Source organism: Strix aluco, chromosome 8 (genome assembly GCF_031877795.1).
Source record: "Strix aluco isolate bStrAlu1 chromosome 8, bStrAlu1.hap1, whole genome shotgun sequence".
Classification (NCBI taxonomy): Eukaryota; Metazoa; Chordata; class Aves; order Strigiformes; family Strigidae; genus Strix; species Strix aluco.
Genome location: NC_133938.1, coordinates 1,106,047 through 1,121,614, shown reverse-complemented (window position 1 = coordinate 1,121,614; position 15,568 = coordinate 1,106,047). Strand labels below are relative to the sequence as shown.

At 41.2% G+C, this 15,568-nt stretch overlaps 1 protein-coding gene across 1 annotated transcript in view; it reads right to left on the bottom strand.

Moving 5' to 3' along the window:
- Positions 1–15,568, bottom strand: part of NEGR1 (neuronal growth regulator 1) — a 290,159-nt gene that overhangs the window by 141,012 nt on the left and 133,579 nt on the right. The window contains exon 2 of the mRNA XM_074831746.1: positions 15,170–15,402. Coding sequence (XP_074687847.1) covers positions 15,170–15,402 — 233 coding nt within the window. The remainder of the gene's footprint in view (positions 1–15,169; positions 15,403–15,568) is intronic.

The window sequence follows — 15,568 nt, the reverse complement described above, 5'->3', positions numbered from 1 at the left end:
TAAGAGCCTATATATTTCCAGAAAACTGCTGCATGTTTTCCAGTAAAACCTATGGCTGCTGCTGAGGGAAAGGGAACTCCTCTTCTTAGACTGAATATTCAGTTTCTCTGATGAAGTCTCCAGTTGTTAAAGTACTTCAAGTTCATGTGTTTCACTATTTCATCTGGTTTTCCTAATGAGATCTTTCTACCCCTTCCTGTTTATGGATTTTTATTAATGCACTGGTCACTGGAGGTAGAATATTTCTGCCTATGTATAATTTAGTCAGCTTTATGAAATAGTCTAGCATGTGAAGAGGTCATGCATCAGATTTTGCTAAAGCAGAGCTAGCTATAAAGGATATAAATCACAGTCCTTCACACTGTTCTGGATAATAATGCCATCTCTCAAGGATGTCATTAATTTAAAAGCAGGTATACAAGTTTATTTCCTAATTTCTTCAGAGCAGACCACGACTAGAAGCAAAGCAGCAGCATGCAATGCAGATACAAGTATTATGCATCATATAAGGAAATAAAAGACAAAACAAGTTCTCTACGCTATCAGCTTCTCCAGCATTAAATATGGAAATGTAGCATGAAGCGTACAGCTCGTTTTATTGCAAATATTCTATCAAAGTCCTCCAAAGTTTACTACTCTCTGCTTATAACTCCAACTTCATTTCTACTTGTGCTTGGCCTAGTTTCACTCCTACAACTGATGCTTCTTCAAAGAAAAAAAAAAGTGTGGGAAGAGACTGACACAGAAAAATGAATAGCAAAGCATTTAAAACAAAACCAAAAAAAAAAGGACATGCTCTGCATTAATGCCATTTTATAGTTCATTATTATACTTAGCCATTTCTTACTGATAAAAAGACATATGGGGAACGTTCCATACATTTTCCTCCTCATTGAATCTTACTTCATTTGCTTTTGTGTTTGGCTTTTCAATCACCTGTTCTTTATGCTTCATCCCGGGACATTCTCAGTGACAAAGGTCATATTGTAAATGAAAACGCACCCTTAGACAGTAACCAAGAATATGTCCCCTCTATCTTGCTTCTGAACTTAAAATGCTTCTTATTTTATTTAAAAATGTCCATCAGCTGCCTGCTAAAAGTATAAAAAAATCTTTTACATTAGCTGTCACCAAATACTTATCATGAAATTTAACATGGAACAGAACCGCTTTGTTTGTGTATTAACTCTCAATTCTTCTGAGAACTGGTTTAACACACCCCAGCTTGGCTTCCGCCAGGACTCTGCACATCTTACTGACTGCACCAGCGCTCAGGATCTCTCTTTTTTTAAACATGAGCAACAAAATAAAAATCCAAGACCAATAAAGTTGTGAATCAGTCTAGAGTAGATTTATCCCCCTTTCCTTCTATTCTGTGGGATAAAAAAATGCTGGCAGAATGGGGTGCTTGAATGGGACATTCCTTCTGGGGATATTCATGCTGAATGATTGTGCCAAAAATACAGAATCAGTGGACCAGCAACGGGCACCCATCATGCAAACACAAATCTTTCCTTTAGGTGTTAAAAAGCAACATAAAATATTGCCTAATACTATTTCCCTTATTGGATAGAGATATTCCTCTTTTTGATACTTCAAACTTACGTTTAACCACCCTATTTTGCACAATGTCATTTGGTAAACTGTGGACTTGATTTAGCCTCCACTGATGAGAACTGACATTTTCTGACTGACTTCTCCCAACACCTTCTCTCATCTATGAAAATAAACATCTTTTCCCAGTGATGAATCATAAAGAAGCCAAATAATCTTACATTTTCTGTCTTGCTGGTCTTGTTTTCATTTATTGGGCCAATCAGTCCTCACCCCAGCCAGAAAACACTGTAAGTGAGCTGAAAGCGGGCTGCTTTTTGTGTAATCAACACTAATAACACAGGCTTTAAAAACTTCCAGCAGGAGCAGAAAGAGACGGACAGCAAGGTGTGAGTCTTGGTTGGGTTTCTGCTTTCTTCTCACCCTTTTCTGGAGTGAGACTAAGTTAGAACACAGGCATGACAGCAAAATAAGACCCGATGTTTGGGTTCACACCATACAGAAAAGCAGTATCTTATTTATACTTTAGAGACAAACAGCCTCTCAGAGGATTTACACCCTCTGGCACAACCGTTGGCCTTGGATATTCCTCACCAACAACACTGCAAACCCACACCCAGCAGCCCGGTCTGCTCGTTCTGCCACCAGCAAACGGTGATGATGGGGAGGGAGGAAGGCAGCACCCGGCTCCTCCGTGGCATGGCAGGAGGAGCTGGGCTGGGCTTTCTCACCCAGTGAGCATCAAGCTCTCAACACTGGGATGGGGAGGAGAGGTGGGAGGGGATAAATAAATATTTTTCAAACTGTGAAATTGGCTTGGGGCAACTGAAACAAGTAAGCATGAAAAGGCTGACAATGGTATTTTTCAATAACAGTCCAGTTGAAAACAGAACACTGCTAATGCAAATCTAACTCATTAACAGTAAGAGCTTTGCGAATGACAAGGCCCCCAAAAAATCCAGACAGCTGCAGGATAAATTACACACTGTTTTGAATTTGCATTTTTGGGTGACAGACCCTTTAAGCCTGGCTTACACTTGTGATCCCTCCAAACCACACTCCCCAGAGTGTCTCCGTGTATTGTGTAGGACCTGCCCCAACTCGCCCAGGACTCAGGGCGCTGTGTGTGGCTTTCCCCGTAGCGTTGGTGGTACCAGGCACCGAGGAGTGTATGCAACACATACTGCATCCCCTGGACGAGCTGCAGTGAGGTGGATTTGAGATAGTCTGTGCTATGTGTAGTCAGGAGGGAGGAATCCTCAGAAATGGTTTAGATCGTCACAGGAGTGAGGGACACTTTTCCCTCAAATGCAAGCGGATGGCCCAGTCCCATTTCTCTGTCATATGCAGCCCTTGCTTTTCCTTGCTTTAGTACCATATAATACGCTGCCATCCGTAATTCCACTTCTGTAGGAGTGCACAGAAAGAGAAGCAAAGTACATCGGCAAAGACTGTACATGGAAGAATAAAATATTAGAGACTAATTACAGCACTGTTACTCAAAGATGACAGCTCGACTGCTTAAATTTCATAGAAAGGAAGGTTTGTCAACAGGTTTCTGAAGAGCCCACGCGACATTTCACACTTTTACAGATGCTACTATCTCATTATTCCAATAAGACTAATGCTTAATGAGGTTTCAAAATTCTAGAGGCTAATTTCAATGTTTTTAGGTTTTTTAAGTATGCAATATTGACATTTACAACTGGTTGGATTTGTGGCGCAGAGTTTTTACCTGTTAGATAAAATCCAGCATATGTGCAGAATTACCTTCAAAAAATACAAGGACAGTGGTGAGCAGATCCAATTCTTTTTCTTATCGGTTAGAAATAGTTGTTCAGTTACAGATCTATACTGCTAACAAAGTGCTTCTTTGCAATCACAGAACGCTGTCATCTATGAGAAAAGGCAAATCTGCAAAACAGCTCTCCATATTCAATCTCCACCTTCAGCATATTCACACTGAATTACACCAGAGTTTGACTCATAATGTGAATATATACAACAAGGAAACTGCATCTACACGTCCACGTGCATGTGCTGGTGCACCCTAGTATATACGTTACTGGTAGTATAAACAGACAAGAACTCCAAAGTCTCTTCCGTTCCCGACAGTTATCTGCTATATGATTGTGGACGTTTCACTTAAAAATAAATGTGGGTGAATCCATCCACCAGTTTTATTTTTCTCCATTAATGCCTTACTGGCTGGGTTTTCTTATTGCTGAACATCAGGAGGGCAATTTCAGACCATGAAATAAGTCTGATTTTATCCTCTGAAGTCTGTCAGGATCCCCAATATAAAATGGAAGGTAATACTTTTTTCTATTTAGCAATAGTTATGCAAATTTAATATAAGTTTAAGAAGAATTCAGTTATAAAAAGACAATCGTTATTTACTTATTGTTGATGGGTTGGTTTTAGTCAATAGCTAATATAAAAGAACTATTCCCTGTATGAATGAGTTTCCAATATTTCTGATCACTACAGTGCAAGAGACTAAATTTAGAATGAATTGCAAGAAAATTCAGAAAGGTCAATGTCCAGCATGGAGCACCAGGAGCTGAGAGTACAGGAACCTACAGCCAGTAGCAAACCACTCTCTGATGATGGAGTAGCAAAAAATTCCATATTATTGCTGTCACACTGCACTGTTCTAGCAGTGCTTCCATAAGAGAAACTACTGCCAGCTTCTTTATATTTACCCCATTTCCAACCCACCTCTCTAGGTCTGCAGTTAAAAATGGGAAGCAAAAACTGGGGGTGGAAGGGAAGAGGGGATGGGAGATGCAGGGGAGCAGCACAGAGACATCTGGCACACAGCAACAGCCGCCGCCAGCGCGCAGAAGCTATTTCCCAAGTTGTTAAAAACTTCTGAGCAACAAAATGGCTGAGAAATGCATGTTGGTTATTGCAAAGTTTCTTGGAAAGTCTCATTTTGCTGTGATTTATAATTAACTCTATCTCCATTTTCTATTTCTTCTCAGAATGTATCATGTTGTAGTAACATAAAACATCTCCAGCTTGAGCATTTTTAAAGTATTTTGTCAAGATCAGTGAATTCAGGCTGGCTGGCATTGCCCTTTACAGAGGGAGAATACGATCCCCACACCTCCAGGAAACCCGATCACAGGAACTGGACTAAGATGCAGAAGCAAAACCAGGACAGAAGCCAGGCGAGCTCACTCCCAGGTGGCAGGAGATCATTCTAATTCCACCTCCCATTTCAATAAAATAATGTGCTTGTAAAAACTTGCACTTATTTTTTAATAATTCCAAAAGATAAAGTGTTATATTTATTGCTTTTACAGAGTTATTTTTATTATAATCATATATTTATAACTGCCTGTACTGCTACTTGGAATAATATTTCCAGTAATTACAGTTACTTAACCTGCAGTATAGCCAGATAAGCAGTTTAAAAGTAATTTGGAATGTCATTATTGTGGCAAAGGAATGTGTAATTCTCAAAGTCTTCCCTGCTAACCAAGCAAGGTCATATCACAGAAAACACACAGAATTGGTTCTGTCCTGAAGTTTCCCTGATGCTCTTCTCTCTAGTTTTAAGAAGTTCATGAAAGCTATGTCTTCCCTTTTTTTCCCTGAGAAATTATTCTGATGTTTAAAAGAGTTGCCCTAAAAAGTAATTTTTAATTACTAGATGCTTATGTTCAAAGCACCGCTCCTTTTCTCTGATAAATAACTGCAGAAAACAAATATTCACAGGTGAGCACGTGGCTGCAATGACAGCGCTTGCCCAAGACACATTTCAACTTCAGCTTTGTCAAGGAGCTCACACGGCACTTGCTGGTCCGATGGCCCAGATTCCCCAAGAACCTTGTTGTTCCATTATATATTTCTATAAAAAATATATGTTTCTATAAAAAAGAATCTTAACACCAATAAATATTTCTAACGGCTCGTTCCCCTCGCCTCTATAAAGTCACCTCTCTGATGCCAGAGCTGAGACCGCCAACACCACAAATTTCCATGGATCGTCACCTCCCCATGCAAGCAAGCAGGGATATTCCCATGCTCAGTATCAGCATCCAACACCAAATCAAAGTGAAAATACGTGTCAGCTGAGTGAGCAGCAGGAGGGTGAGCGTGGGGCACACGGCCCAGCTCCTGCACCGCAGAGGAAAGGGCTGACGGCTTTTTGCTAACGATGCGGAGGTGGAAGGACGGCTGCTCAGGCGTCGGGATTCCCACGGAACAAATTGTAAAGCTTCTGAGGTGCCATTTAACTGTCTATACAGTAAAATTATTTATCATTGGCACCCCGGAGCCTTGAATAAGATATTTATTACTTTAAATAAGAGGTTGATTCCAGAACCACATACAGCCATAGTTATAACGCCGCATCTTTGGTGGCACCAGCAGACAAGGGATGCTGCAGGGGAGGTTTCGCTCTTTGGGAAACCTGTGAATTCAGTGCAGTTTCCATTTGTCTCCCTTTTTAAACATTAACTGGACTTGACAAAAGGTTTTTATCAGATTATAGTATTTCAACTAGGATATTTAGTGTGTCAGATGTTATTAGTTTTAATCAGGCTAAAACCAAGATGCTGACCTCAGTGTTTCGCGCAGGCACAGCTGATGTGCTGCGTTTGGTCACGCAGTGAAAGGACACAGCCGTGCCACTGGAGAACTTCAGTCCTCGGTTTCTTTCCATTTTGTTTTTATAGGAAAGGTTTTTGTGTATGGATCTATTTTTCTATTGATCACAATGAACAGAATTCCTACTATGGCATGTTTTAATTGCCTTAATTAGAATCATGTGAGAAAGAATTTACTAAAAATCTTACCATGCCAAAGTTGTGACCCTAAAATACTTTTATGGTATTTTCTCCTCAATCTTAGAGAAACAGAAGATAAGGATTTTCAAAAACATTGGGGATTCATTTGAGGATAGTCAGTGTATTTGCACCTCCTTAACAAGACTTCACCAAATATGTAGATTAAAACCCTTTTTGCAAGATAAAACCAGCATGTTCTACCCTGCATCAGGTGGGATTTTTTTACATCCTCTTTCAAATCTAGGTGATTAAAAAGATGACACTGAGTAAGAGTTGCAGAGGTTGGTCTCCAATGCACTCCAAGGCTATTTAACTGTCTTTGTTAACATCACCCCAAGCAAAATCTAAGCTTTTAAACACAGGACAACTTTTTTTCTCCTGACAACTGACAGTCTAACACTACAGAAGCTGAAATAACAGGAAATCCAATGAGAAAAAAAAAAAAACCACCCAGATAAATCACAGTAATCACACTGATCACCGTGACAGGCAGCAGAAAGATCAATAAAATATTATACTGGTTACTCGGGGAACACAGTTCCAAAAACACTTGCAATGTGGAAATGATGGCAATGAATAACAAAATAATTACTATCTCAGTTTTTCCAGGCCAGCCCAATTGCCTTTAATTGAATCAACAGGACAGTGAAGAGGCATTCAGAGAGGGAATAATGGAGCCTGTAGTAAGGGCAGTCAGAAGAATGTGTACTTATATGTAACCAAACCCTTAAAAGTGTCATAAGCCAAATTTTATGTCTTTAAAGTAATACTCCTGCAGTTCCTTACAGTTACAAAATAACATTCTGAAGCATCTATTCAAAGGAAATTGCATTTAGATAAAGTAATTGTAATTAAAATCTCTGCATTGCCACACTCGACTTTCAGAGGACAATTTTATTTCTGAGGTAGTACAATAGAAAACACAGCATTTCAATTTTAGTCTTCCAAGCAAATCTTGCACTGTGTTGACTCTTTCTTGAGTGAAACTATCACAATTTTTGCCATTGAGTTCAGCAAGAGCAGCATATTCAACAGATATGAAATCCTAAACCAGACATATTCATCATCACCATAGACTGGTTTGGGTTGGAAGGGACCTCAAAGATCATCCAGTGCCACCCCCTGGCCCGGGCAGGGACACCTTCCACTAGCCCAGGTTGCCCAAAGCCCCGTCCAACCTGGCCTTGAACCCTTCCAGGGAGGGGGCAGCCACAGCTTCTCTGGGCAACCTGTGCCAGGGCCTCACCGCCCTCACAGGGAACAATTTCTTCCTTACATCTAATCTAAATCTACCGCTCTCCACTTGGACATCGAGCCATTGACTGCAAGTCTTTGAGTGTGACCGTCCAGCCAATTCCTTGTCCATTGAGCGGTCCATCCATCAGATCCATGTCTCTCCAATTTAGAGACAAGGATGTTGTGTGGGACTTTTATTCAATAAATACAAAATCTTTGAAAAGAAGTAGTTTTGGCAGCCTTGAAAATTCCTTGCATTATACAATGCAATCACACATCCCGTTCTGCTATGGGTGACTTTTTGCTAATGGACTCCCATAGCTCCATCAACATGCCCACACACACGATGTCATGGAGTCAGCTAAGGCTTTAGGCAGGGGGGTTGCTGTCAGAGTTCCAGAAACTCTTGATAAGGCTGCCCACAATCCTGAGGGGCACTAACCATGAAATTATTTTCACATTTTCAAGTCAAACACTTCCGATTGTAAATTCCTTATCAAAAGTCTTTTCTTTGAGATGTGGAAGACTACGGAGGTTATCTGCACTTTAATTTAAAAGGAATAAAAATAAAAAAAAATAAAAACTGGCCCCACAGTTTTTGTTCACATCATTCACTTTAGATCATTCTAATGCTGAGTAATAGATTTGACCTTTATTTGCCTTAATGACAGTAAGAACCAGAAGAGGCCCACCGTGCAGAGCAGAAACAGCCACCAGCTCACTCTCTGATAAATTCTCATTCTGAATTGGCTTTCTTTCGAAAATAATTTTCAAGATTTTTCTTTCTAAAAGTTTCATAATCCTTTTTACAACGTGGCTTTCGCACAGCATCTTCAGCTGGTTGTTTTTGTTTTGAGGGAGCTCTCTTGTTCGTAGAGTGGGCGTTTACCAGACCATTGTTTCAGAAAGCACGGGAGATGCTGTGCCCAGCAGGAAGCTTATGCACCTCTCCAGCTTGGCAGGGGAGGGGATGAAGAAAGTAGCCAACCTAACAAACGCAAAACTCAGAATTTACTAATCTACATTTTTGCCCTTTGCGTGAGATTATTGAGTTCTTTAACCTAAATTGTTGGGTTCTTTTGCTTTGCCCCTTATTTTTTCCTCCTTACTTCTGCTTCCGGCGTTGTCGTATATTGCAGGAAGTTGCTGAAAGATCCTTTGGACTCTGCCAAACACACCTTTTGCAAGACTCTCACAGGTCACAAAACAACTCATTCAACTTAATTCAAATGTAACAGAACTAATACACTTCGGACCAGAGAGCAAATGATTATTTTGTGTAGATTATTCTTTCCCTGCAGATTTGAGAAGATGGAAATTTCAGGCTTATAATGGAAATTCAGTTGCAGCCATGACTGTAAAGCACACCCAACACTGCAGAATTATGAGTTTCAGACTAGTACGGCCCTGTTCTACTTCAGATAAAATATTCCTGATTTACATCCTTGTAAATGAGATCACCTGCTAATGCAAACATTTTCCATGATTTAAGTCTTTTAAAGAAGGGGAAAAGCCATTCATACATATTTTAGAGAGAGAGAGCCCCTGCAGCTCATTTGAGTGCTGTGAGAGGTACAAATGTGGGAGGAATTTAATGAAGGTATAAAAAATACAAATCCTGGAGAAAACATTCTCATTGGTCATTAATGATGCATTAATGATTGTGGATGCAGCCCTTGGTAACGGCAAGTCCAAGTGTGCTGTTTGCTGGAGCGGGTGGTTGGTTTGACTGGGGGGCCTCTATCGTCAAGCAAATATCACGCAGCTGCCTCTACCTCCGCAACAATTTTTCTAAGTCTTTTTCTTCTTGAGCTGAGCAGGGACAAGATGATAACAGTGGCTGGCACCAGCGAGTTAATTTTATAACGAAAACTGACATCCTACTCGAGTGCTAGCAATTTAAAAGAGTAATGGATTGTCAGTTTTAGCTGGAAAGTGGTTGTTATATGATTTTAGAAGTCTTTTGCATATTTATTTTGTCCCACTTTAAATAAATTTGGGTAAGATTTATCTTGTTAGCTCCAAATGCAAGTCCCTCTTGGCCTGATTGAGGAAATAAATTAGACTTTGCAAACATTGCAAAGACTAAATCAATACATTAATATTTAGGGGACATTAAGGAGGTTTATTAAACAGAAAAAGGGCCTTGAGTATTACTTTGGAAAGATTATCCATGTTTAAATAAAAAATATAAGTTGCAGTTTCTGACTGAATCTATAAATTGCATTTACATAGATAACTGAATTATTTACATGCACACGGTGTCAAGCGCAGATTATGTACAGAAATGAGATGATGCAGAGAGGGCAGGACAGGAGCAAGGGCCGTGTCTCACATGTACAGCGTCCATCCTGGGAGGAGCCCCAAACATGCCCAGCATGGGACAGATTAAAATAAAAATTAAAACATCAAGTAACTAATGTAAGGAAGTTTTTGTGTCACCGATTCCCTGGTATTAGGTACTGATGGAAAGTGCTGATGTAGCCAGAACCAGGCTCCCGTGGGATGGGGAAGTCAGAGGGTGCCGGGGGTGGGTAAGAAGGGGCAGCAGAGGCCTTGAGGAGCTGGGGACAGGGGGTGGCAAAGGGCATGGGACCTGTTACCTACACCTCAAAGCCTAACCCACGCACCTGTTTGAGCTCTGCATCCACAACACGCCAAAATGCAGCCTTGAAAAAACACCCCTCGACCCAGCCCCTGCCAGCGGAGCCTGGTGCTGCTGTCATCAGGAGCATGGCCAGGCTCCTCATCCATGTTCAAGGAGACAAACGGAGCTGTCAGATCCTTAATCCAATCCTTAGGAAGACCACGGTCACAAACCTCCCTCACCAACGTCATGGTCACCCCTGCCCCCGCGTCACGAACCCTGGACAGCCCATCCACAGCGCAATGGGGACCAACACCTTCCCCTCATCTCACATTAAGATTCACACATGGCCAAGTTATCTTTGCCTGGTCTCGCAGAAGTGCTCTCCCTTCTCCGGTATGTTTGTTCTCCATTCCTGGGATCCACATCAAGTGTATTAATAAAGCATAACAAAATTCTCTCGGAGCCCTCATTTCGCGAGGTTAAACAAAGCAATCTCTTTCAGATGTGTTCTTTATTCTCCTAATCACCCTGGCAGCCCTCCCTTGGCGGCTGAGGTCCTTTTGAACACTCTCTTCTGGCCTCTGTCTCCCCGGAGTCACAAACAAGACGCCTGACTTGCCCTTTCCCCACCCGGTGCGACAGCATCGTTACTGTGTCCCGACACGCCGAGAGAACCGGAGGCTTTGGGCTGCGACCTGTCGCTCTGCCCCCCAGCAAAATTAATTCTCAAGGACACTGGTAAACACATCTTAATATTTTTGCAAATTGAAAGGGAAACACAGCTCAGAGGATGCAATTTAAACTTTGGTGGAATAAATGTCAGATTAGAAATGGCAGAAATTGCAACCTTTTGCTAGAAAAATTATGAGCAATATAGTGTGGTAAGAGGTATTTCATTTTTTTACTTTACTGTGGCAAACATCTGATGTTTAAATCATCTGCAGTTCATGACTTTGCAGATCAGGCATCTGGCACTGAGGTAGATTAGGTTGATTACAAACTCCGACCTTCTAAACTTTTAATTAATTACTTCGTAATTCTCACTTCTTTTTAATAAGGTCACTGAAATAAAGTTAACTGGATTATCTTCCTCTCTTTCATGTGATTTTTCTTTCACTGATGTAAATGCGGGCTAAAGACACATTAGGCTTTTTTCTTTTTTATTAACTATCTTGATTAATTTCCTTGGTACAAAAAGGTGTAACTATGTAATAACTAACGGTGATCTAGACTTGACTTGGCAGCCTCATTAAGGCCTGGAGCAGGGATTTAGGAGACTGAAACTCAACTTCAAGCTCTGCCAGAGATTCCTGACTGACTGTGGCCAAACCCCACTAGGTCCCTGTAACCATGTGTGGGACAGCGAGGGAGAGGCTGCTGCTTCCCTTCAGGCTCAGTTATTTACTGATCATGTTATCTTTCTATATTTTACTCATGGAAATTAAGGCATCTTTAAACCATTAAAATGTATTTATTCTCTGAAACACTCACATGAATATGTTCAGAAATCGTCAGCCCAAAGAGCAGAGAAGAGGGTATTCAAAATGACAGCTACCGGATCTGTGTATATAGAAAGACCTCCCACACACACCAAAAAAAAAGGAAAAAAGAGAAGAGTCGGATTTACATGGCTTTTAAAGTGGAGTTTCACAGCAAATAATTTTGCAATCTGGAGTTTTAACCTATTTGAGAGTTTATGATCAGACATAAGTCTTTATTCATTTAATTTGTGACACAATGCACACACCCCGGGCTCTTCCAACGCTGCTGTTTTCAGCAGGAGAATGTCTTCTTTCAACAGTACTCGACAGAATGCAGCCTGTAGGGCAGAGGAATTTTAAAGGGCTAAGACTTTGCTTTTAAATTTTCTTTTTCTCCTGGTATTTCATGTGCTGCTCTAGGTCTGCTGCTGATCATTTATTCACAATGCAAAAGGAAACCCAGTCCTTTGACTGAATGGTTTTACTTTGGCAAAAGACCTGCTTCTCCCTTCATTTATTTCTCCCCAATAGCAGAAGTTGTTTCTAATCTTGAAATACAAAGCCGTGAACAATATTAAAAGGAAACATAAAACTGCTTCCATAAAATGTTATTATATCATCCCTGTGAACCCTATTCAGCAGGAAAGGATATATAAGCTTATAGCACCAATTAGCTGTTTGATGTTTCCTTTACAGTCCCGGTTACTTTCAGACAGGTCAATCTCCATCTCAAAGGACGCACGAATCTTGCATCCTCACCCCCCGTGTCTCCGCACACGGAGGGTGAAGCGATGGCTTTATCAGCAGCGTAAGCATGAAGCAACCTGATTAAAAGTGCTTACGTGCACCAGTCCCACTCGGCTCCCAGACGACACAGTAAGCGGGACGCAGGCCTCCAAATCACCGTGCAAAACCCAATGGTGAGTTAAGGTGGGGCCCCACCCTGGGGGATGAGCGATGGGTGTGACTCCCATCCCCTCCACCCAGCGTCCGTCGCACAGCTGATAATTCTTAACTTCTATACTAATATGTACAGGAAGGTAAGAGCCGAAATGGAAAGAAATGGCCAGGGGCATCACTGTGCTGCGATGGGGCATCCTCCGGAGCTGCTGATCCCCCTGCTGCTCCGTGATGCAGGACCCCTGGCCACAAGCAGGGAGCTCAGCAGCTCTCCCTTCTCGCTAAGCGCCAAGAGAACTACAGAGGAAAAAATGCAGGGGCAGTGATTTTTTCCCACTTTCCATCTAGAAAATGGCTCACTCGTTCTGGCTATGCTTCATGGAGCTGGTCCCTACTTCCTACATAAGATATAACTGGAATAATATTGGAGCAACCGAATATATATATATACACACAATTGAAATATTAATTGATATTGTCACTTCTTCATCCCAGCTTCCCAATCCGATAGCATACAAATACTCCTGCAGCCCCTGAACAACCACCCCCCTAAAAAGTACATTTACAAGTCTTCACACAACAGCCGCCTCTGAGGAAGGTTATAAAAATGACTAAGTGAAGGCTTTTTGGCTGTACTAATAAAATAACGTTCTTTAGGCAACAAACACACTTAGCTCTTACAAAGCAACAGTTTAACATTCTTACAAACCATCAGGGTCTAAAGGTTCAGTGGTTAAGAATAATTAGTTTGAGAAGCATTTCATACACGTTATTTGTAAGGGATTTTGGTGTGCCATATGGATTAATAGAGATTGCCATTTAAATTCCTCTGTTTTATATTCATTGCTTTATTACTCATAAAAATGCAAAAGAAAATGTTAATGATGATTACACCAAAGACTAATAAGTTAAAGCCTTAGGTTATACTTTGTATTTCTGAAGATATAAATGCAATCGCTTAATAATTATGCATATTTTTAACTATTGAGTTATTATTTCTCTGTATGCTTGTAGTTAGCCTAATTAATTTTAAGCTCCTGTTTATATGTTTTATACATGCAATTAATTTCCAACTTTTTTTTAGCCCCTTGTACGAGGGCATTAACTCCTAACAAAGACAATCAAAACTCAGGATTGTTCACCCTGGAACAATACAATAAATATTACCTCCACGCGTGGAAAACTGACACTGTTGTTCTGCAACACTCATAACAGAAAACTGTCTCACAGAAATAAAGCGACTGTTCTTATTAACAGTTTTGGGATCTTAGCATTTCTGTAAGAAAACTCGTCTGGGAGAAAGAAAAACTAAGGATTTTAATGCAAAATCACCTTATTTTGTCTTCCCTTGTTTATTCTGTTTTTAATGAATTTATATTAAATTTCCAAAACTAATAGAATTTCTATTTTTGAAAAACTGCTTCATGCATTCTAGCTTTGCTTTTTTTTAAGCTGATGAGTTAATTATTCTTTCTATAACAATGCTCCTGATGGCACACACCAGAGAAGACACTTGTGGTGATCAAGGGAAATACTGCATCTTTTAAATGCCAATAAACTTTACGCCTAAAACTTCATGGGGGTATAACACATCCATGAGGAGAGGTAAGCTGAGCACCGTGGGGACAGAAAAAAGACCTTCAGGGCCTGTGGGGCTGCCGATGGGGTATAAAACACCCTGGTGAATCCCTCCTTGCAGCCAAGCTGCACCAGGAAGGGGACAAGCTTTCCGAGGAGTGACCTGCTGCTCGTGTTTTTGTGCTTTCTCCCAGGCTGCCTGTGAGGAACCACCTCTGAAGGAGCCCACAAACCAAGTCATTTTCCTCCCTTAAAACTCTTATCAAAACAGTCCTGCAGGGATGTTGGAGCCGGGCTGCTGGGGAGCCAGCGCCGCTGATGGCCCTGCGACCCGCAAGCTCTGCATGACAGATTGAGCTCTGGCATCTGTCTCGCTGCATCCATCGGTCATCTGTTATTTGATATTTTTATTACATGATCATCAAAGCGTGTCTCGTGGCCTTGTTCCGTCCCCAGGGACGGTTGGGTCCTGATCCACCGTGACCCTTCCACGGTGTGCTGCAGTAGGGGCACTGGCTATTTCTGAACATGTCTTGACATCATAAAGGAAGCGAGGAGCTCTCGGGAAATATTTGGTATCAGCGTTAAAATGTGAAGGCTGTAAACCTTCTGTGAACTCAGGACCTGAGCACGCACCTTCATGTGGTGACTAGGCTGGATACCACGCAAAAGCTCCAAGTTTTGAGCCATGCAGGAGACCTAAACCAAACTGACAGATACCTGCACAGTATCACTGCAGGGAATTATGCCTGGACTATTGCAGTGGTATTTTCCTCTTATATTTTCACACGTTCAATTGCCAGCAGAGTAGGAGTAAGGATTTAACCTGATTTTGGAAAGTTGCAGGCCCTTCTGGGCTAATTATCTATTTGCAGAGGCCCAGAGTCAATGGCATATAACAGTCTGTGGCTACATACATCCAAGAAAAACGAAAGAAAGAAAAGCTTTAAAATGTGCTTAGCTACTGTTTTCCATCTATAAACAGAGATTTTTCTAGTATATCTCCAATAACAAGTGGTTTAAGCACATACCTTGTACAGTTAAGTGCACCTGCATCGTTCTAGGAGTGTGTTGAGTCTGCACAGAACAAGTGTAGGGGCCGTCATCTGTCACGTCCACGTCCTGTATCTGCAGGCTGTACTCTCTTCTATTGGCTGTTGCGATTGAAACTCGAGGATCTACTGACCACTTATCACTTCCAGCAAAAATAATACTCGACCGATTCAGCCAGGCACCTTTTGAAGCTCCATCTTCCAAGTAACACCTGGGAAAGAAGGTGAAACCATAAGTATGAAAACATAGGAGCTTTTAAATGCCATTAACTTGTTATTGATTTTTAGACTGAATACAGCTGCACTGTATTGGACTTCAACCTCAAAACATGAGTCATTTGTTAATTCACAAATCACCATAAAACCAAAAGTCTATCT